We start from the raw sequence: 20,861 nt of genomic DNA on the forward strand, positions 1-20,861 counted from the left end.
GGGCTGCAGAGGGGAAGGTGGGAGGCTGCTCAGCTCCTTGGTGAGCTCTGACTGGGGCTGGGGGAATGATGGGGGCAAAAGGGAGATGGAGGTGGTGGATGATGGGGAAATGGGGGAAAGGGGGGAGACATAGGAGGTGATGGGAGTGATGGGGAGATGAGGGGAAAGGAGGTATGGGGAGGGATATGAGAGGGATGGGGGGTGATGGGACATGTCGGGGCGTGATGGGCATCATAGGAAGTGATGGGAGGTATGGGGAGGGAGACCGGGGGTGATGTGGAGGACGGGGGTGATGGCGGGTGAGGGGAGGTGATGGGCATGATGGAGATGATGGGGGACGGTGGTGGGGGTGATAGGGATGATGAGAGGTAAAGGGGGGTGAGGAGGATGATGTTCGTGATGGGGGTGATGGTGGTGATAGGGGTAAAGGGGATGATAGGGGTGATGGGGATGCCGGGAGGCGATGGGGGGTGATAAAGATTCTGGTGGTGGGGCGGGGGGGGTGGTACGGCAGTGACGGGGGCTGATGGAGGGTGATGGGGGTGACGGGGGCCGAATGGGGAGGCTCGGGGGGCGATGGACGCGGGAGGGTGACGGGCCGGGGGGGGGTTCGGGGTCAGCCCGGCAGGGCGCAGCAGTGGGCGGAGCCGGATCTCGGCCCGCCCCTCCTTCCGCCCCCCGCTTCTGATTGGCCACCGCCCCCTCATTATGCTAATACAGCGCCCCTGGGCGGGGCCGCCCGGCTGACGTCACGGGCCCGCTGGCGGGCGCGGGCCGAGCCGAGCCGAGCCGAGAGGTGCCGAGCGGGGCGGTGCCGAGCGGTGCCGAGGCGAGCCGAGCGGTGCCGAGCGGTGCCGAGCGGTGCCGGGCGGTGCCGAGCGGTGCCGGTCGGGCGGGGCGGGGCGCGGAACGGGCCATGGCGGCGGCGGCGGCGGCGGGCGAGGCGGCGGGGGCGGCGTTCAGCACCGCGAACAGCGGCCGGGTGAACGGGCTGAGCCGCCCGCCCGGCGCCATCGCCATGAAGGACCACGACGCCATCAAGCTGTTCGTGGGGCAGATTCCGCGCAACCTGGAGGAGAGCGACCTCAAGCCGCTCTTCGAGGAGTTCGGCCGCATCTACGAGCTCACCGTGCTCAAGGATCGCTTCACCGGCATGCACAAAGGTGCGGGGGCGGCGGGCCGGGGGACCCCCCCCGGGTGGGACGCCCTGACATGGGACACCCAAGTGTGGGGCTGTCCTGAGGTGAGGTGGGACACCCTGGGGTGGGGGAGATCCTCAGTACCCCCAGGGAGGTACCGCTCTGGTGGGACAGGCTGAGGTGGGGGGGACCCTCAGTGAGTTACCGCTGTGGTGGGACACCCCGAGGTGGGGGGGACCTCCAGTGAGATACCGCTGTGGTGGGACACCCTGAGGTGGGCGGGACATCCAGTGAGGTGCTGCTCAGGTGGGACACCCTGAAGTGGGGGGGGGACCCTCAGTAAGTTACCACTCTGGTGAGACACCCTGAGGTGGGAGGGACCCTCAGTGAGTTACCGCTGTGGTGGGACACCCTGAGGTGGGGGGGACCTCCACTGAGGTGCTGCTCAGGTGGGACACCCTGAGGTGTGGGGGTCCCTCAGTGAGGTGCTGCTCAGGTGGGACACCCTGAGGTGGGGGGGACCTTCAGTGAGTTACCACTCAGGTGGGACACCCTGAGGTGTGGGGGACCCTCAGTGAGGTGCTGCTCAGGTGGGATACCGTGAGGTGGAATATCCTGAGATGGAGACCTCTCAGGTGGGACATTACTGATATGTGGCACCTGAGTGTGGGCCGCCCGTGAGGCAGGACAAACTGAGGTGAGGAGAACATCTCAGGTGAGGGTCCTGTCCCTCAGGTGGGATACCCCTGGGGTGAGGTACCCCTCAAGTGGAACAGCCTGAGATGGATCATCCTGACAAAGGGATACCTCTCAGGTGGGACACCCTGAGGTGGGATGCCTGGAGGGTGGGGACCCCCCAGTTGTGGAACCCCCGTTGTGGGATAAACTGAGATGGAGCATCCTGGCATATAGGGGGACCCCTGGGGTGAAGGCACCCCTGAAGTGGGACAGCCTGAGGCAAAGGCACCCAAGTGTGAGGCACTCCTGATATGGCACAGCCTGAGGCAGGATATCCCTGAGGCAAAGGCACCCCTGAAATGAGGTTCCCCATCATATGGGACAACCTGAAGTTTGGTACCTAAGTGCGTGCCACCACTGAGGTAGGATGCCCTGAGATGAGGGTACCCCTCATCCTGAGATGGAGCGTCTCAAAACAGGGGTGCCTCTAAGGTGGGACATTCCTGAGGTGGAGGCATTCATGAGGTGGGATAACCTGAGGTGGAGCACCCCAAGGTGTAGATGGGATGCTTTGAGAAGGGGCACCATGGTCTGGAAGTATGCCTGAGTCTGGAGACATTGGTGTGGGGCTCCTCTGCCATGGGGGTACCCGTGAGGTGATGTACCCCTGAAATGGAGGTACCCCTAAGGTGGGACACCCTAAGTATGGGTGTCCCTGCACCCAAATATGGGGCACCCCTCAGTGCCCTGAGGTGGAGATATCCTTCATCTGGGGGCTACCTTTAAGTATGGGGCACCCGAAGGAGGGGAAGGCCCTGGGGTGAAGGTACCCCTAAGCTGGAGGCAACCTTGAGATAGAGCACCCTGAGGTGGGAACACCCCAGTGTGGAGCATTTGGATATATGGCCCCCCCTAAGATTGGGGTACCCCTGAGGAAGAGGGGAGCACCCGCTGCAGGTCAGGGTGCTGCTGTCTGGCTTGGGAGCACCCCTGGGATCAGAGCATCACAGGGCAGGGAGCACTGCAATGGATTTTAGAACATCTGCCTGGCTTGGGGGCACCTGTCTGGCATCAGCACACCCACATGAGTTTCGTGCACCCCTGGAGCTGGAGCACCCCTGGGATACAGCACCCAGTGTGGATGGGGACACGCCATGTCTGCGCTGTGTCCCAGGTGCTGTGGCACTGTGACACAGCAGGCGGAGCACGGGCGCTCGGAGCAGCGACGCACTGACGGGGTCACTGAGGCACCGCCGAGATCTCCACGGAACCCCCCACCCAAGTGGTGTGCAGCACCAGAGCAGGGTAAAGGCACCCCAGGTGTCACCCAGACAGGAGCCACAAGCTGTCACCAAACCCCTGTGCCACGGCCAGCACCTGCTTCACTGGGACTTTGCTAGGAAGCCAAAATTCAGTGTTTGTGGTTGCTGCCTTGTCAATGCCCTTCGGCTATAGGGCAGCCGCCTGGACTCTGTCATTTTTGGCACTGTGGCCTCCCAACGTTTCTCCCGGTGTCTCTGAAGCTGCTTGTGTGCCTGGATCAATGGGATTTGCACCCTTCCAGGCCCCCTCGGCGCTTCCTCCAGCGCGGGCTTCAACGTCTGCGGCCCAGCCGCGTGATTTAATTGCGGACGCTCCTCTAATTTGAACGACATCCTCCCTCCCGGCGAGCCTCCAGAGCAGAACCGCTCCTGCGCCAGCCCTCCGAACTTCTCCCGAATGCCCAGGCACCGTCTACATTGTCGCCTGCAGGAAAAACAGAGAAAAAAAAGAGAAAGAAGAGCGGAGAGCAGGAAGCCAACATGATTACAGATGGTAAACACTGGAAATGGCAGCGGGACTGAGGCGAGCTGCTGTGCTGATCTCCCCTTCCCACCTGCAGCGGGAGAGTATTGATCCAGGGGAGGTCTCCTTGCTCGCCAGGAGGGCAGATGTCCCCAACACCCCAAGGCGGGCGGGGGACCCCATCCCGCAGCATCCCCCGCCCTGCTGCCATGCTCCCTTTTCTCCCAGGCACGCTGATTGTACTTATTAAGAGTTATTAATACTTAATCAGCTGGCGGATTTAATTGTGCCAATATTAAAAATGCATCAATGTCAATTTTATTCATTAAATATTTACTTTGTTGAAGGGAAACTGTTTTGCTGCTGTTTTAATATCACTTTGAGATGCTTTTGGATGTGACCCCAGCAAACTGGGGGGGAGCCCTCGGGGAGGGAGCGGTGCAGCGGTGGCACAGGCACCGGGAATGCTTCAGGAGAGATCGAGGGAAGAGGACTGGACCCTGTCCCCAGGGCTCGCTCGTTGCTGCCAGCTCTGTGTGAGCAAGTGGCTCGGCAGCGTGAGTCAGCGTGGGAAAACCTCACCCCAGGCGTATTCCCAATTTCCAAAGCGCCATGATGTCGAAGCATCTTCGCCACATGATTCTCATCCCAAGGAGGGTGCTTAAGGCTGGGAGAAGCGTGGTGGCAAGCCAGGGTGCACAGCCTTGACACCTGGAGATCAGCTTCCTGGAGGACTTGGGCTGTGGCTTTCCGCAGGGCTGGGGCCGGAGCGCTGCTGTCTGTGTACTGCCTGCTCCTCCCTGGCTCCTTCCTTCATCCCGCTGCTCCATCTCCTACCCTGTCCTGGGGGTGAACTGTGACCTTGTGTGTGCCCACCTGGGTGTAGAGTACCAGGGTACCAAGATGCTGAATGCCATGGGGCCAGAGTATCAGTGTGACAGGATGGTGGATGGCGCAGTGCTGAGCTGGATGCCATGGTGCCAGATTGTCAGGGCACTTGTTGCTGGATGCCGTGGTACTGAGGTGATGGATGCCACCATGCCAGGGTGCCAGATCTCTGGTTATAGACTGCCAGGGTGCCAGAATGCTGAATGCCAGGATGTCAGGGTGCTGGGATGCTGGGTGCCATGGTGCTGAGGTGCTGAATGCCACCATGCCCAGATGCTGGGGTTCTGGATGCCACCATGCCAGGGTGTCAAGAGTGCTGGGATGCCAGATGCCACAGGACCAGGGTTCTGGATGCCAGGGTAGCAAGTGCCATGGTGCTGGAGTGCCGAATGCCACAGTACCAGGGTGCTGGGGTGCTGGATATCACTGTGCTGGATGCCAGCATGCTGAGACACCACAGTGCCATATCAGCTGTGCCACAAGCTCCCTGTGCGCTCAGGGCACTGTGGCAATACCAGGCCGGACACTGATCCTGTCTTCCTGTCTCTACAGGCTGTGCCTTCCTCACCTACTGCGCCCGTGACTCTGCACTGAAGGCACAGAGTGCCCTGCACGAGCAGAAGACGCTGCCAGGGGTAAGTGACACCAGGGGGTTGGGGTGAGTTGGGGCAGGGTCTGGTGACACCTCCCTGAAGCACGGGAGAATTAAATGACGTTGAGGTGGTCAAGTTGAGCTGGAGCAGCACCTGATGTCACCTCCCGAAGGTATGGAAGCCTTAAGTGACACCGGGGGATTGGGGTGAGGCAGGGTGGGAGCCAGTGACACCTCCCTGAGGCGCAGGAGCCACTTCCAGCGGCCGCAAACCGAGGCATCGATTTTCCAGCCGCCCGCGTGCTGTTGCGCTTTCTGTGGGCTCCGACCTCCCGAGCTTAACAAAGTGAAAATAAATATTTAATTATTTGCCTAAATAAAAATCAATAGGCCCGCGGGTTGGCTGGGGAAAGAGCCGGGGCCCATGAATATCAATCCCTGCTGCGTGTGTGTGTGGAGCTGACAGAGGAGAATGAGGTTTGCGGGGATGTGGCTTCCTGAGCCGTGCTCTGACCAGCGGGGCCATGCTTCAGTAGGTTCAAGAGTTAACAGCCCACCTTGGCAGCCTAAAGGAGGCCGGGCTCAGGCCCTGCCTGGGGGTTCTCATCAGGCAGACACGTGTGTGTAGGGCTGCTGCCATGGCCACTAGCTTGGGGGGTGTGGGGGGTGTGTGTGAGCATGTGTGTGCACGTGGACGTGCGGGCACGCGCCCCACAGGGGCTCATGGCTGTGTCCACCCCTCTGTGTGTGTGTGCACACGGCGGTGCAGGGGACTGTGTGCTTGTGCTCATACCCCTGTGCCCATGCAGCTGCTCACACCTATGGGTGCTCACACGTATGTGTGCTCACCTTTGTCTGAGCACACCTTGTGAAGGTGCTCACACCTGTGTGTGCTCACACGTGTGTGTGCTCACCTGCCTAAGCACCCCTTCTGTGCTTGCGCACACCCATGTGTATGCACTTGTGTACGCTTGGGTACACACCTATGATTGCCTGTGCACACACCTCTGTGTCTGTGCACACCTCTCTGCTTGTGCACACAAGCACACCTGTGTGTTTATGTACAACCCCTCTAGCTGTGCATAACCCTCTATACTTGTGCATCCCTCCTGTACATGGTCACCCTCTGTACCTGCTCATACCCCCTGTACCTGTACTCACACACCTATACCTGTGCTGACATACCCTGTACCTGCTCATACCCCCTGTACCTGTACTCACACACCTATACCTGTGCTGACATACCCTGTACCTGCTCATACCCCCTGTACCTGTACTCACACACCTATACCTGTGCTCACACACCCTGTACCTGCTCATACCCCCTGTACCTGTACTCACACACCTATACCTGTGCTCACATACCCTGTACCTGCTCATACCCCCTGTACCTGTACTCACACACCTATACCTGTGCTCACACACCCTGTACCTGCTCATACCCCTGTACCTGTACTCACCCCCTGCATCTACGCATCCCCTGTAGGTATATTCACACACTGTACCTGTGCTCACCCCCTGTACCCGCTCACACATATCTGCCTGTGCTCACACCTGTCCCTGCTCGTACCCTGTACCTGCTGACCCCCTGTACCTGCGCACCCCACTGTTCCCACCCTCGCCCCCTCCCAGCCAGACCCCGCCCCCGGCGTGTCGGGGGGCCGGGGGCGTGTCCAGACGGTGATGGGCGTGTCCCCGGTGAGGCCCCGCCCCCGGCCCGGCTCGGCTCGGCGGGGCTGCGGCCGCCCCGCCCTGTGCCCCGCCCCCCGCGCGCCGCTGCGCGAGCCCAGCCGAATCCAGCCGAGTCGAACCGAACCCAGCCGAGCCCAGCCGAACGCAGCCCGGCCGAGCCCGGCCTTGCCGAATCGAGCCGAGCTAAGCCGAGCCCGGCCGAGCCGCCTCGGGTGGAGCCGAGCGCAGCCGAGCTCAGCCGAACCGCCTCGGTGGAGCCGGCGGTCCGGCCGGTCCGGCCATGCAGCTGCCGCAGGTGCCGGCGCCGGGGCCGCGGCCGCCCGTGCTGTGGGTGCCCGCCGGGTCCAAGATCCTCTGCATCGAGGTAGGGCCCCGCCTTTGTCTGCCGCCGCCTCCGCCCGGCCCGGCACGGCCCGGCACCGCCCGGCAGCCTCCGCTCCCGCCGGGGTTGGGGGGGCTGCACCGGGGGGGCTTATAGGAGGGATGTGGGTGATGGCGGAGTGGTGTATCTGCTCCCAGGGACGCTGTGTGGGAGTGGGGGTGATGGCGAGGGTGTGGATCCTTGCTCCCGGGGATGGGCACGGAGGGGTATTGATGGTGAGCAGGGCGTATCTGCACACAGAGATGAGGATGGAGGGGTGTTGGTGAGGGGGTGCATCTGCCGCCAGGGATGGGCTGGGGATACAGCAGTGTTTGTGATCAGGGTGTGATTGCACACAGGGATGGTGGGTGTGAGTGTGGGTGTTGCTGATGGAGTGTATCTGAACCCGGGGATGGGAATGAGGATGGAGCAGTGTTGGTGAGGGAGTGTATCTGCTCCCAGGCATAGGATGGGGATGGAGCAGTGTTGGTGATTCGGGTGTATTTGCACACAGGGATGGGGATGGAGGGGTGTTGATAAGCAGGGTGAATGTGCACACAGGGCTGGGGTGTGCAAGTGGGCGTGTTGCAGGGTTTATCTGCACACAGGGATGAGGATGGAGGGGTGTTGGTGGGGAGGTGTATCTGCTCCCAGGGATGGGGTAGGCAGGTGTGGGTGTTGCAGGGTGTATCTGCACGCAGGGATGAGGGTTTGGGGGTGTTGGTGACAGTGTGTATCTGCTCCCAGGGATGGGTGTTGGGGATGGAGGAGTGTTGGTGAGGAGGGTGTATTTGCACAGAATAATGGGGTTGGAGGGCTGTTGGTGAGGGGATGTATCTGCACCCACAGATGGGGCGTGTGGGTGTGAGGGTTGCTGTGCAGGGTGTATCTGCTCCCAGGGATGGGGTGCGTGTGTTGGCAGGGTGGTTGTTGGTGATGAGGGTGTATTTGCACTCAGGGATGGGAGCTCTGTGTGTCTGTGTGTGTGTGTGTGTGTCTGAGAGGATGTATCTGCACCCAGGGAAGGGGAAGGTGTTGGCAGAGGGGTGTTGGTATGTGGACCTGTGTGTGGTGTGGGTGTCGGTGAGGAGGGTGTTCTGGCGCTCAGGAATGCTGTGGGGGGGGTTGTGTTTGCAGGCAGGGATGCAGGATGATGGTGAGGAGGTATATCTACCCCTAGGGATGGGTTTGGTGTGTGTGTTGGCTGGAGGGTGTATTTTTCCACCGCAGGTTTGTGTGTGTGTGTGTGGTGCAGGTGTGCAAGGGGCAGTGCTCGGGGGGTGTTGCACCCGCAGGCAGTGGCAGGCATTGGCAAGGGTACAGCTTTGGCCCCCGGGCGTGTGCAGGTGGGTGTGCAAACACGTGGGTGTCTGTGTGTGTGGGAAGAGGAGCTTAGGGTGTCTTTGCCCCCAGTGATGGTGACAGGGTGTGGGTGCACAGGCGCTGGAGGAGTGGCAGCGGGGGTGTGTGGGCACACCGGGTGTGACAGGGAGCGCAGGTGTGCGCGGGTGCTGCGCTGGGCTCAGTTGTGCACGGTGGCCATGGGGATGGGATGTGGGTGCTGCTGGGGGTGCTGCGAGCCCACCCAAGGTGTCCGTGTGTCCGCAGAGGGCTCCCGGGGGTCCCACTGTGGGTCCTGCTGCTACAACAGGGAAACTGAGGCGAGGGGCATTGTATCCCCGGTGCTGGCTGTATGTCCCGGGGTGCGTGCCCGTGGCTGTTTGTGATCCGTGGCAGCGGGGAGGGCCCTGTGGGTGTTGCGTGGCGTGCGGGCGGGGGCTGTCCAGGTGCCCGTGGGGCTGTGCGCGGTAGTGCATGGCCGCACGTGGGTGCGCAGCGCTGCGTGGGCACAGGTGTATGGCTCCAGAGCCCTACGGCTGTGCCGGGGGGATTGGGGTGGGTGTGCTTGAGGGTGCTGGGGGTCTGTGGTTGTGTTCAGAGGTGCGTGGGCACGTGCAGGGTGTGCCAGGGTGGTCATGCACGTGCAGGGTTGTGCAGTGTTGTGGCTGTCCCCAGGCTGGCTGTGTGGCCTCGCTGTGGGTTACCCTCAGGGCTCTGTCAGGCTGTTCCTGTGATGAGTGATTGCCAGTACCTCGGCTCCCGTCTCCCTGGGGTGGCATGGACACCAGGCTCCCACGGGCACGCTCTGCTCCTGTGTCACCTGCCACCTCCATATCATTTGGGTGCATGGTGGTCTGCTGGATCCTCTGGCTGTTGGTTGTGAGGCCAAGGAGGAGGAGTGTGATGCCAAGGAAAGAGCAAAGGCCAGAAGTGACCCTGTCCCACTGGGCATATCCCCCAGCAGTATTCTATGGGCTGGCTCTCCCTGGTATCCAGGCTCTTGGAGGGCTCTGAATTTGGGTGAGGGACAGTGCCTGAGCAGTCAGGAGGTGGTTTAGCAACAGCTGGTGACCCTCTGTGCTGTGGAACACCAGGGGTTTGGCCATGGGGTAGCTGGGGCTTTGTGGACTGCTGATGATGGTGGATGCTGGAACACCCCAAAAAGGGTGTCACTATGTCTTTGGGGTGTGGGAGATGGCTGGGAGTTGGGGATGGATGCATGGATGGATGGATGCTGTGGAGGTGGAAGGGTGGGTGGTGACAAGAAGGGAGATGGATGGGCAGATGTAAGGGAATTACAGAGGTGGATTGGTGTTGGGGATATGGATGGGTGTTGGAGGGTGGATGGAAGGTCTTGGCAATATAGATAGATGCTATGGGAATGGATGGGTGTATGGGCATGGATGTTGGGAATATGGAGGGGTGCAATGGGGATGGACGGGTATTTGGGGGTGGATGGATGTTGATACCGATGGATGCTATGGGAACAAATGGATGTTATGAGGATGGGTGTTGGGGATATGGAGGATGGATGCTATGGGAACAAATGGATGTTATGAGGATGGGTGTTGGGGATATGGAGGGATGGATGCTATGGGAATGGGTGTTGGAGTATGGCTGGATGAATCCTGGGGGAAGATGGGTGTGTGGGTGATTGTGTGGGTGTCCAGGATGGATGAACGGGTAGATGGGTGTTGCAGGGTGGGCAGGTAGGTGCCAGGAGCGGGGGCAAATGACTGGGTGGCTGTTTAGTGTGGGAGGATGGATAGAGGGCTGTGTGGACACGGTGCAGGGGTTCTGTGGGGACAACCAGGAGCTGTGGGTGCCACAGAGGGTCACCAAGCACCCTGTGGTGGACACGGGCAATGCCCAGGGTGCCAAAACCCCTTTCTGAGGGTGTCTAGAGGCCAGGACAATTTCTCCTCGGCGCGGTGTGGCAGCCCTGGGGTAGGTTAGCTGGTCCCCGAGGCCTGACATTTATAAACATCAGCTGCTCCCGGGGAATCAATACAGTTTAATAACCGGCGAGTGGAGACGGGAGACACATCAAAATGACACTCTGCGGCTCCGTAAATGTTATTCTAAATCATCCTCACTGGGTTTATTACATTAAGCATACAGCAGCGGGCTGTATGGGTAATTTATTCCATCAAAGGCCATCGTGCTGGTAAATGGGGCTGGCAGGTCAGTGGAGGGGGGCAGCGCTCCCCCAAAATGGGGTTTCCTCCTCCCGGCTGTGGCAGGGATGCGAGGGACAGCGGGATTCTGGGTTTAGGGTCTCGGTGCTGTCACAGCCTCCTGAGTTCAGGGTGAGCCAAATCCTGCCCCGGCACGAGGTGGATGTTTGGGGGACTGGTGACATAATGGGTGACCCTGTGAGGTGTCCCTGGGTGCCCCCCTGTGCCACCCCATGACTCCTGTGGACTCAATCCCTTCCCTGGACCATCCCCAGCTCTGCATTGACATTTCTCTCCACGTTTCCCTGGAGACGAGGCGGTTGCTGTGGAAACCTCCCTCCTCTTCTCTCTTACACATCCTCTTCCTCACCCTGACGTGGGGGGGACTGGCTCTGCCCCCCATCCAGCCCCAAAATTTAGGGACCCCTTGCAGGGGTGCAGCGGGGAGCGCCTGGGCTGGGGATGCACACGCATGTGGGGGTGGCTGTCCCCGCGTGTGCTCAAGGCGTGTTCGTGTGCACACCCCCGCGCCGTCATGTGTGACATCTCGCCGTTGCCGTGGCGACCCCATCGAGCACATGGCTCCCGCTCCGCAGCATCGTGGGGGGAAGCACGCTTGTTGCCATGGAAACGGCCATAATTGTAGCATTTTTCGGCTAAAAGAGGGGAAAAAGGAGGGGGAGAGAGGAGGAGAAATGGCTCCATGGGGCAGCGGGCCAGGGATGCGCCTGCCAGCCCAGCGTGTCCTGCTGCACACGGGTGTCACGCTCATGGGTGCACGCGGCAGTGATGAGGAGAGGGCCAAATTTGGGTGAGGTTTAGGAAAAGGAGGGCAATGATGCCAGAGGGGCTGGGGCCGGCGGGGTGCTGCTGCTGCCTCTGCAGTCCTTTGCAGTCGAGGAAAGCAGGCAGGCGGCCAAGCCTGGCACCGGTGGCCCCGCGGGCGCCCGCAGCACCGGGTGCCCATAGCCAGGGCCCGGAGCATTGCCCTTTGCACGTGGCATCCCTGGGTCGCTGTGGCCGCGAGCCCCAGGTCTGTTTGTGCAGGTCCCTCCCCTTTTCCCCAGCTCCCGGTGCCAGTCATTGGCCAAATCCCGCTGTTCCCCATGGGAAGGGGTCAGGGGCCACCACAGTGACCACCCGCTCTCGCTTGTGTTGCAGATGAACCGCCCCATCCAGGTGAAGCCGGCCGACAGCGAGGGCCGAGGAGGTAGGTCCCCAATTCTCTGGATGTCTGGCAGGGGCAGCGGGGCACAGGGTCACCCAGGGGGTGATGGGAGACATCATGGTGGCATCACGAGGGCTGCTGTGGGAAGGTTGGTTTGCAGAGAAATCCAGGAAAGGAGCTGCCTTTGCTGATGGCATCCGAGCCTGCGTGCAGAGCAAATGCCATCTGTCTCCCTGTCTGGTCAGCTGGGGGGAACATCCTGATGTCGTCCTGGGAATGTCCTGACATAATACCATGAGCATCCCAACATCCTGGGGGGCAGAGCACCAGCCAGCTGCTCTCCCTCACCGCCTTCATTTACCAAACAATGCAATTCCCTCCCCAGAGCTGCCTTTGGGGACCCTGGGACAGGAGGTGGCTGCATGTGGCCCGAGCCCCTCTCAAACTACCACCCCCCCAAATCCTTTGTGAGCATTTGCCACTCATCAGGATGTGGCATTGCCAGGCTGAGGTGATCGTTTGGGCAAAATTGCAGGATTTGGATCAAAATCCCGCATCTGTTGTGTTGCTGGGCAGGCAGGCGCTATTGGACGTGCAGGACTCTCCCATGAGGCCGCCTGCACTTGGCAGGATGGCTGGGGTAGATCCCCCCCCCATCCAAACCCTGTTACTAAACACACCGGGAGCTGGTCCCAGCACATCCCGGAGGGACCTGGCAAATAAATTACCCACTTACCGAGCGTAATTGGTGAAGGATTAAAAATCAATGGGTGAGCTGGGGCTCCTATCTCCAGCCCCCTCACCCAGGAGGCAACGCTGGGCAGCCCAGCCCGCTCCCCCTGGGAGGTGGTTTATGTTTAACTAGACAACACACGAGCCCTATTCCCTTAACTAATTTTCCTGGTACCTCAATGGACGAAGCATTCATCGTCTCCTGCCATTATTTATTTATTTCCCCGGCAACGCTCTTGACAGGGCACCTTATTTTCTTTGTCAAATGCCATTAGCGTGCGGCGGGAGCGCGCGGCCGCGCAAGACAGATGCTGGTAATAATCATGAAATTCTCATTATTTACTATCCCTTCTCTTGTGTTTGGGTTATTGATGTCCCCCGGGCACGGCTGGAGGCTGCGGGTTGTTCTGCGAGGCGGTCGCACGAGGGTGATCGCCTCTGGTTTGTGGGTTCTCTTTGTTCCACCGCATCCCGCCCCAGTGCTGGGGGAGCCAGACCCCCATCCCTGGGAAAAGCCCCAGCTCCACTCCCTGAAGCAATGGCTCTTCCAGGATTCAGCCCTCAGCAATTTCCCCACAGGAGAGGTTTTCCCACCCTGAGTATTCCGTAGGAGGGAAATGATAATCCCTGCGCCTTCTCCGTGGGATCGGTGTCACTCCCTCCCTCTGATGTCACTTGGCTCCTTTCCCTTCATGCACCGTTTGTGATGAGGGGTTGGGATGGTGAGTGGCCTCCCACTCTCTGATGGGCTTGGTTTTGTTTTTAGAAGACAGGAAGCTCTTTGTGGGCATGCTGGGGAAGCAGCAGAGTGAGGATGACGTCCGCCGCCTCTTTGAGCCCTTTGGCCAGATTGAAGAATGCACCATCCTCCGAGGGCCTGATGGAGCCAGCAAAGGTGGGCTTTGGGGCACCGGGTGGGCACCCTATGGACCCGCAATGGCCAAATCCAACCTGTCCCACGTTCCCTCTGTTCCCTTAGGTTGTGCCTTTGTGAAATACGGCAGCCACGCCGAGGCGCAGGCTGCCATCAACAGCCTGCACGGCAGCCAAACCATGCCGGTAAGTGCCAGGCTCACGCCCTGCCCCAGCTGACCCCACGCTGCCTGCTTAATCCAATCACCCACTAATTTGATCCTCAGTCTAATTACATCAAAATCCTACAGACCGGCAATTTGTTGGCCACATCACCCCAGGTTCCTCCTTGCCAGGGTGCTGAGCCCCAGAGGTGGGAGCATGGGGCTAATTCTCTCCATGCCAGAGAAAGGGGCAGTTTAATTAACGCTGAAGGTCAGAACTGTGCACAAGGAAGGGGAAAGGAAGCGGAGGTCAGGGAGCTGCCACCGGAGAGAAAAACTGGCTGTAATTAAACCTCACATTGATCATTGGTTGCTGCTGCCAAGCTGGGCAGTGTCCCCAGGGTTGAGGATGCTGGGGACGCTGCGAGCCACACCCACGGTGGGTACACAGTTTGGGGGCATTGCTGCGGTCCCACCATCAGCCCCATCTTCCCCCCACCTCAGGGCGCCTCGTCCAGCCTGGTGGTGAAGTTTGCAGACACGGATAAGGAGAGGACCCTGCGGCGGATGCATCAGATGGCGGGGCAGCTGGGCATCTTCAACCCCATGACCATCCAGTTCGGCGCCTACGGGGCCTACACGCAAGCGGTAGGACCTGGTGCAGATCGGGGGCTTTGGGGAACCTCCGTGGGTGGGGTGGGGCTGGTTTGGCCCATGAAAGCACCAGTGCTAGGGGGTACGGATGCCTGGCAGGGCTGGTGTATCCCTGTTGAAGGGCAGATGCAGGGCTTCTGTTGGAGTCCAGGTCATTCCTTTGGCTGACCTGGAGGGTCAGGGACCTAGACAAGGGGGTCTGGGACCCTAGAACAGAGCCCAGAGGGACATTGGCTTTGATCCCAGTCCATGGGAAAGGCTTCCTGCACTGCGGGATGGATTGCAAGCCACAAGAGTATGAAAGATAGTAGTTTAGCTTATCACAGGGTGAAAAAACAGTACGTTTAAGTTTTTAGTATAAAGGTGAGTTTTAGAGCATTGTCTCCTGCTTCTTCTTTCTTCTTCCCTCACTCCATTTTCTACAGTGACAGTGGCACAAAGTAGTTTAAAGAGATTGGGTCAAAGCAGGGACGACCTTTTTAGTATAAGTGATAATATTGGCAAATAATGATAGATAAAGAACATGTAACAATTAGTATAAAAGATAGCGACAGCCCAGTGCGAGAGGAGTCGCGAGATGCCCGAGCAGCTGCACAGATCCTAGTTAGGCACTGAGAAAACGGTAAGATAAGAAACAATAAACAAAGCGCGCAACTTTAAAAAATCAGAACCTAAAGACTCCGTCTCTTTGTTGCGTCTAGCTCAAAGCTTTGCAGAAAGCAAAAAGACTCTAAAACCACCTGAATCTCAGAACAAAAACCGAGAGGCTTCCTCCCCACAGCTAAGGTTGGTTGCAGGGTTCAGAGGTCCCATATTTAGGATCACCAAGACCAAGACTCCTGTCCTCGGGTCTGGCAGCAGGTGGCGTTTATCCCTCTGAATCCACCCGAAGCAGAGGTGCTGATTTACCCTCCCCTCTCTCTCGCTCTCTGTCCCCTTTCCCCCTCCTCTCCCGAAGATCATGCAGCAGCAGGCAGCCCTGATGGCGGCCGCGCAGGGCACCTGCCTCAACCCCATGGCTGCCATCGCTGCCGCCCAGATGCAACAAATGGCCGCCTTCAACGTCAGCGGGCTGGTGGCTGCCCCCCTCACCCCTTCTTCAGGTAGGAGCCCCTCATTTGCCACCTGGCATCCTCGGGGGGCCCTCTCGGGGTGCTGCCGGCGCTGACGCCGTGCTCCTGCAGGTACAAGCACCCCTCCAGGGATCAGCACGGCGCCGGTGCCCAGCATCGCCACTCCCATTGGCGTCAACGGCTTCAGCCCGCTGCCGCCCCAGACCAACGGGCAGCCCGCCTCGGAGACCATCTACACCAACGGCATCCACCCCTACCCAGGTACAGCCCTCCTGGGGCTCCTCGGGGCCAGGGGAGCGTGCTGCCTCGTGCGGGACGCTCACGGGCTGCTCCCCTGTCCCCGGAACGCGCTGGATGGACCAGCCGTGTGCTCCCGTGGCATCACTGCAGGGAGGAGGGAATCCAGGCAGGGAGCAGCTCTGCCCCTCCTTGGCAGCCCTTTCCCGTGGGAGCTGCACACGCATCTCTGGCTTTCTCTGGCTTATCCTATCTTCCTTCTACTTTCTCTTCTCTTCCCAGCTCAAAGCCCCACGGTGGCAGACCCCCTCCAGCAGGCCTACGCCGGCATGCAGCACTATGCAGGTCTCAAACTTCGCTTCCCATCCTTCCCTCTCTCCCCTCTTTGCTCCTCACCCTTATTTTTGGGAGGTGAACATCACCCTGGGGTTGGACACTGGACTGGGGCAGCGTATTTGGGCACGGATTCACAAGGGGAGCAGCAGGTGCCATGCCCTGGCAGGAGCTCCAGGGTGGCGATGGCGATGAAAGCACCGTGCCCTCATCCCACTGGCTCCTGTCATGGCCCCTCGTGCAAATTTTGGATGGTGCAAAGTGAATTTTGATATCCATGGAGCTGAGAGAACTCCATGGGGGAGCCCTGGCAGTGGTATCGAGAAGAGGGGGCAAGATTTGGGAGGTGACGGAGGGCCAGCTCCACACCAAAACACCAAAAAATCTGGATATTCATCACGTGACCCAATCTGGTGGCCAAGGACACGGCCCGTGGAGGGCAGGGAGTCAGAGCCTCTTGTGGGAACACGTCAAGCCCAGCAGCCATTTAATTAGGAGCATTGACAGCGACGTCCAGATTTGCAACAGAAAATCAAGACTTGGACCCCAAATCTTTGGGGTTTTTCAGCCGAAAGTACCATCTCTCCTCAGCCTTGAGGCCGTATTGCTGCTATCACCATCATCCCTCCTAGGGGAGCTGTTCCCGCATCCCTGGTGTGTCGGGAGGGGCGGGAAAGGCGGAGCCAGCAGCCGTGGGGCAGGAGAGGCCCCTCGACTGCAGGTGGCAGCGGAGGACGCGCCTGTCCCAGCCCTTCAGCTTCGTGTTTCTCTCTTCCAGCAGCATATCCCACTGCCTACGCTCCCATCAGCCAAGCCTTTCCCCAGCAAGCGCCCCTCATCCCACAGCAGCAGAGAGAAGGTGAGGGGTGGGCGTCACCCCATGTGGGGCCGGTGGCTCCCCGGTGTCCCCCCCGGGGTGACCCCACCTCGCAGCTGACGTGTCCTGTCCTTTGTGTGTCACCCAGGTCCCGAGGGCTGTAACCTGTTTATTTATCACCTGCCCCAGGAGTTCGGGGACGCGGAGCTCACGCAGATGTTTTTGCCTTTCGGCAATGTCATCTCTGCCAAAGTCTTTGTGGACCGTGCCACCAACCAGAGTAAATGCTTTGGTAAGTCCCGGGGCATGGCTCTCCCTGGTGTCCCAGCTCAGGGCTCCAGCTCTCTCCAGTGCCCAGCTCAAGGTTCCAGCTATCCTTAACATCGCAGCTTGGAGCCCTGGCTCTTCCTCAATATCCCAGCTCAGGTGTCTGGCTCTCTTCAGCATCCCATTTTAGATATCTGACTCTCCTCGACATCCCAGCTCTCACCAGGCTCCAGCTCTAGAGTCCCATTCTCTGTGGTCTCCAGCCTGGAGGCCCAGCTCTCCTAATATTCCAGCTCAAGGGATCTGTCTCTCCCCAAATCCCAGCTCAAGGGCTTGGCTCTCCCCTGCCTTCCCAGCTCGGGAGTCTGGCTCATCCTGACAACCCAGCTCGGAGCGTCTCCATTTTGGGGGTCCAACTCTCCCTGAAGTCCCTGCTTGGGAATCTGTAACATCTCGTCTTGGGGAATCTCTCCTTCCCTGGTCTCCAGCTCAGATGTCCCTGTCTCCCTGCTGTCCCTTGCTTGGGGTCCAGCTCTCCCCAGTGTCCCCAGCTCGGGGATCTGTATCTCCCTCTCACAGACCTCGGTGTCCGCGCAGACCCTGTCAGCTTGGTGTCCCCATGGACACTGCGGTGACTTTGGAGGGTCTCTGCAGACCTGGCCTCCAGATGTCCCCTGAGCCCACACATCCTGTCCTGGTGTCCCCACAGACCCCATCACCCTGGTGCCTCCACATGCCTGCAGACCTTCATATCCCCACAGACCCCATCACCTCAGTGTCCCTGCAGCCACTATCGCTTTAACAGGCCCTGTCACCCCAGTGACCCCACAAATCCCATCCCACAGTGTCCCTGCAGATGACTCCAGTGTCCTGTGGACCCTCTTACGCTGCTGTCCTCACAGCCCTATCACCTGGGTGTCCTTGCAGACCTCGGTGTCCCTGCAGGTGCCATCACCTGTCACCCAGTCCGGTGCAGTCAGGGGCTGCGATGTCACCCCAGCACTCCCAAACCAGGAGCATCCCACAGGATTTCAGCGACTGTGATGTGTGTGGTGACAAGCCCCCGTGTCCCCTCCCTGCCAGGTTTCGTCAGTTTTGACAATCCGACGAGTGCTCAGGCGGCCATTCAGGCCATGAATGGCTTCCAGATCGGCATGAAGAGGCTAAAAGTGCAGCTAAAGCGGCCGAAAGATGCCAACAGACCCTACTGACCCCAGCTCAGCCTGCGGAGAGGTGAGGGGGCCTGGCCCTGGGGAACCTGGAGTGACATCCCCGAGTGTGTGCGGGGATCTCTGCTGGCACCACCCCCACAACGGATCTGGGGCCCTCCCCTGTCCTTCCCTCCCTCCGTCCCCCAGGAGCAGGCTGACAACCTTCTCCTTCTGTTTCAGGTCGGACGTCCCGCAGTGTCTGACGACTTTCCCCTTCCCCAAGTGCAGTATCCAAACCCGTAACTCTCTTTCTTTGCGACGCATCCCGGAGGAGGAAGAGGAGGAGGAGGAGGAGGTGAAGGAGAAAACGGCAAAGAAGAGAGTGTTTTGGTCGTAGCTTTTCCTTTTTGAATTTTTTCCCAAACTGGTCTTTGTTGTTTAACGGGAATGAGAGGAGGACAAGGAAGGAGGGGAGCGATGCGGCGCCGGGGCTGCGATTCGCCGCCGGCCGCTCGCCGGGACTCACCGGATCCCTCGCTGGGAGCAAGGCCGATGGCTCCGGGCAGCCGGGCCACGATCTACCTTTGTTTTTTGGGTTTTTTTTTAAAGCACTCATTTGCTGCTACCGATTTCCCAGGAGAAACGAGGAGAAAGAGGCTCCAAATGGATTCTTAAACCAAAGCCGGTGGGACGGGACCAGCCTCGGGCGCTTCACCTGGAGGATGTTTGTTTGGAAAAATAAAGAAAAACGGCAAGATTTTCCTTTTTCCCTGCATTGGGGGAAAAAAAAAAAAAAAAAAGAAGGCTCTAAGTATGTTGGACTTATAGAAGATATATATAAATAAGTATATATATATATATCCCATGGAGCAGGGTGGCGGGACACGCGCTTCCCCTGCTTGTCACTGGCACAGGGACATAGGATTACTTGTTTCAGAGTCATATCATTCCTTAGAGTTTAGGGACCAAAGGACTATTGCTTTTTTTAAATATATCTATAAATAAATTAATTTAAAAAAAAAAACAACAAAAAAAACAACAAAACAAAACACAAAAAAACATCGGGAAAGGAGGAGAAAATCCAACAAAAATTAAGAAGGTTGAGTAAAACTCTCGGGCATTCAGAGCCACGAGCGTTTCCTACAGGGCTCGGATTTGGGGGGTTCAAGGGCTCGGTTTTGGGGGCCAATTCTTGGCTGGGGACTGGGGGGATGCAGAGGGGATTTTTGAGAGGGGTTGCAGCGGCTCCCCCAGCTCCATGGCCCAGGGGGAGTTGGAGCCCCTTGGTCGCCTCTGGCAGAGGGCGGAGTGATGTGGTTCTTTGCATTTTGGGTTGGTTTGGGGGGATTTTTGGGTTGGGTTTTTTTTTTTTCCAGCCAAAAAAAAAAGACTTAAAAAAAAACCTTAAAAAAAAACTTTAAAAAAAAAAGAAAAATGTGAGGTTTCGGCCGAAATGAAGTGAAGCGAAATAAACTTATTTTGTCAAAATCGTCACCTTCGTTGGTTCTTTGGAGCAATCGCTGCCGCGTCCACTCCCCAAACACGACACTGGGGCCCCCTTTATGGCCAACTCGGCTCCAGCTGGGCCAGAGCATCCAGCAGGATTTGGTGAAGCTGGGAGGAGACCACAGGCCTCTCTTCTTATTTGCTTTTTCACAAGAATTGCTGTTTCTTGGAGGAATTCACCCTGGCTGCAGAGGGCATCAGGACAGGACACAGCCCTGTGGTTTCACTGGTCTTTCCAAGGGATGGGGGAGATTTCAGGGGGAGGTGGCCGTGTCCTACGGGATGTCCCTTTGCAGTTGTGGGTACTGCTGAGTGACTGCCATGATCCCAGGAAAGTGACTTATGTTTTATTTGAGGAGAGGAAAAAACCCCAAACCCCACAAATCTAAGCAAGGGGTGGGTGGCAGGGCCAGGGGCGGGGGAATGGCCACCAGCCCAGGATTGGGTGGCCCTCGGGCACGTGGAACAGCCGGTGTGGGACGAGTGGGGATGGACAGATGTTGGGATCCAGGCGGGACAGAGGACAGGGACGTGACAGAAGTGACACTGAGCGCACCCACTGGTGTAACGAACCTGTCAGGGCTCAGACGGTGACTGTACCAAAACCAGGATAATTCTTACATCGATTCTTCAATTCCCTCATAAATCCTGGCTGAAATCGTGGCCTGGTGCTGCTGTGACTGAGCCAGAGAGCCCCTGGACTGTGGGGAGCAGCAGCGGCCAGCCCCCTCTGCCCACCCTGAGCCCTGGCAGCCTCTGGGCTACCTCTGCTGGGTTTCCATCCAGGTTTGGGGGTAGCAGGATGCAGCTGTGCTGGCACTGCCTCTGTGTCCATGGAGTTACTGGGATTGCCTTGGGCTGAAATAAAATGCTGTCCCTGCGAGGTTTCTTCTCATTTGAGTCTCTACTGCAGCACCGGTGCCTGGGGGAGTGGCTCCATGGGGTCCCATGTCCCCATCCCTGAGGCACAATCCTTTCTCTTGTATTCCACCTCCACAGCACCATCCCTTTGCCACAGTGTGATAGGGAATGGTTCCCTCCCAGCCCTATCCCAAAGCTGCATCAATTCTCTATGATGCTTCCCCACCATCCCATCCCTTCCCCTAAATCCTATCCCCACCATCCCATCCCTTCCCCTCAATCTTATCCCTTCCCCATGAACCTTTCCCGTCTGCATGATCCCCTCTTCCTCTCAATCTCATCCCTTCCCCAAGATACCATCCCTTGTTTCCTGCCCCTTCTCCACAATCATGA

General features: G+C 58.8%; 1 protein-coding gene across 6 annotated transcripts; it reads left to right on the plus strand.

Moving 5' to 3' along the window:
* Positions 1–943: 943 nt before the first annotated feature.
* Positions 944–19,565, plus strand: CELF6 (CUGBP Elav-like family member 6). Of its 6 annotated transcripts, none has more exons than XM_040076833.2 (13): positions 944–1,163; positions 5,043–5,125; positions 11,815–11,863; positions 13,320–13,448; positions 13,533–13,612; positions 14,074–14,217; positions 15,182–15,326; positions 15,408–15,557; positions 15,816–15,878; positions 16,645–16,725; positions 16,832–16,975; positions 18,034–18,183; positions 18,342–19,565. In XM_040076833.2, the coding sequence occupies exons 1-12, from the start codon at positions 1,019–1,021 to the stop codon at positions 18,159–18,161; spliced, it is 1,341 nt and encodes a 446-aa protein (XP_039932767.1). In that variant the 5' UTR covers positions 944–1,018; the 3' UTR covers positions 18,162–18,183; positions 18,342–19,565. The 6 variants fall into 6 exon arrangements, with proteins under 6 accessions (XP_039932767.1, XP_039932768.1, XP_039932769.1 ...); XM_040076834.2 differs by having other exon boundaries at positions 16,648–16,725; XM_040076835.2 differs by having other exon boundaries at positions 13,323–13,448.
* The last annotated feature ends 1,296 nt before the right edge of the window (positions 19,566–20,861 follow it).

Source organism: Hirundo rustica, chromosome 13, assembly GCF_015227805.2.
Source record: "Hirundo rustica isolate bHirRus1 chromosome 13, bHirRus1.pri.v3, whole genome shotgun sequence".
Classification (NCBI taxonomy): domain Eukaryota; kingdom Metazoa; phylum Chordata; class Aves; order Passeriformes; family Hirundinidae; genus Hirundo; species Hirundo rustica.

Bases quoted from the DNA above. Each gene is read 5' to 3' on its own strand.
- CELF6 (XM_040076833.2), top strand. From the start codon at position 1,019: ATGAAGGACCACGACGCCATCAAGCTGTTCGTGGGGCAGATTCCGCGC. The intron at 5,126-11,814 runs GTAAGTGACACC...CTTGTGTTGCAG, and splicing joins AGCAGAAGACGCTGCCAGGG to ATGAACCGCCCCATCCAGGT. The intron at 14,218-15,181 runs GTAGGACCTGGT...CCTCTCCCGAAG, and splicing joins ACGGGGCCTACACGCAAGCG to ATCATGCAGCAGCAGGCAGC.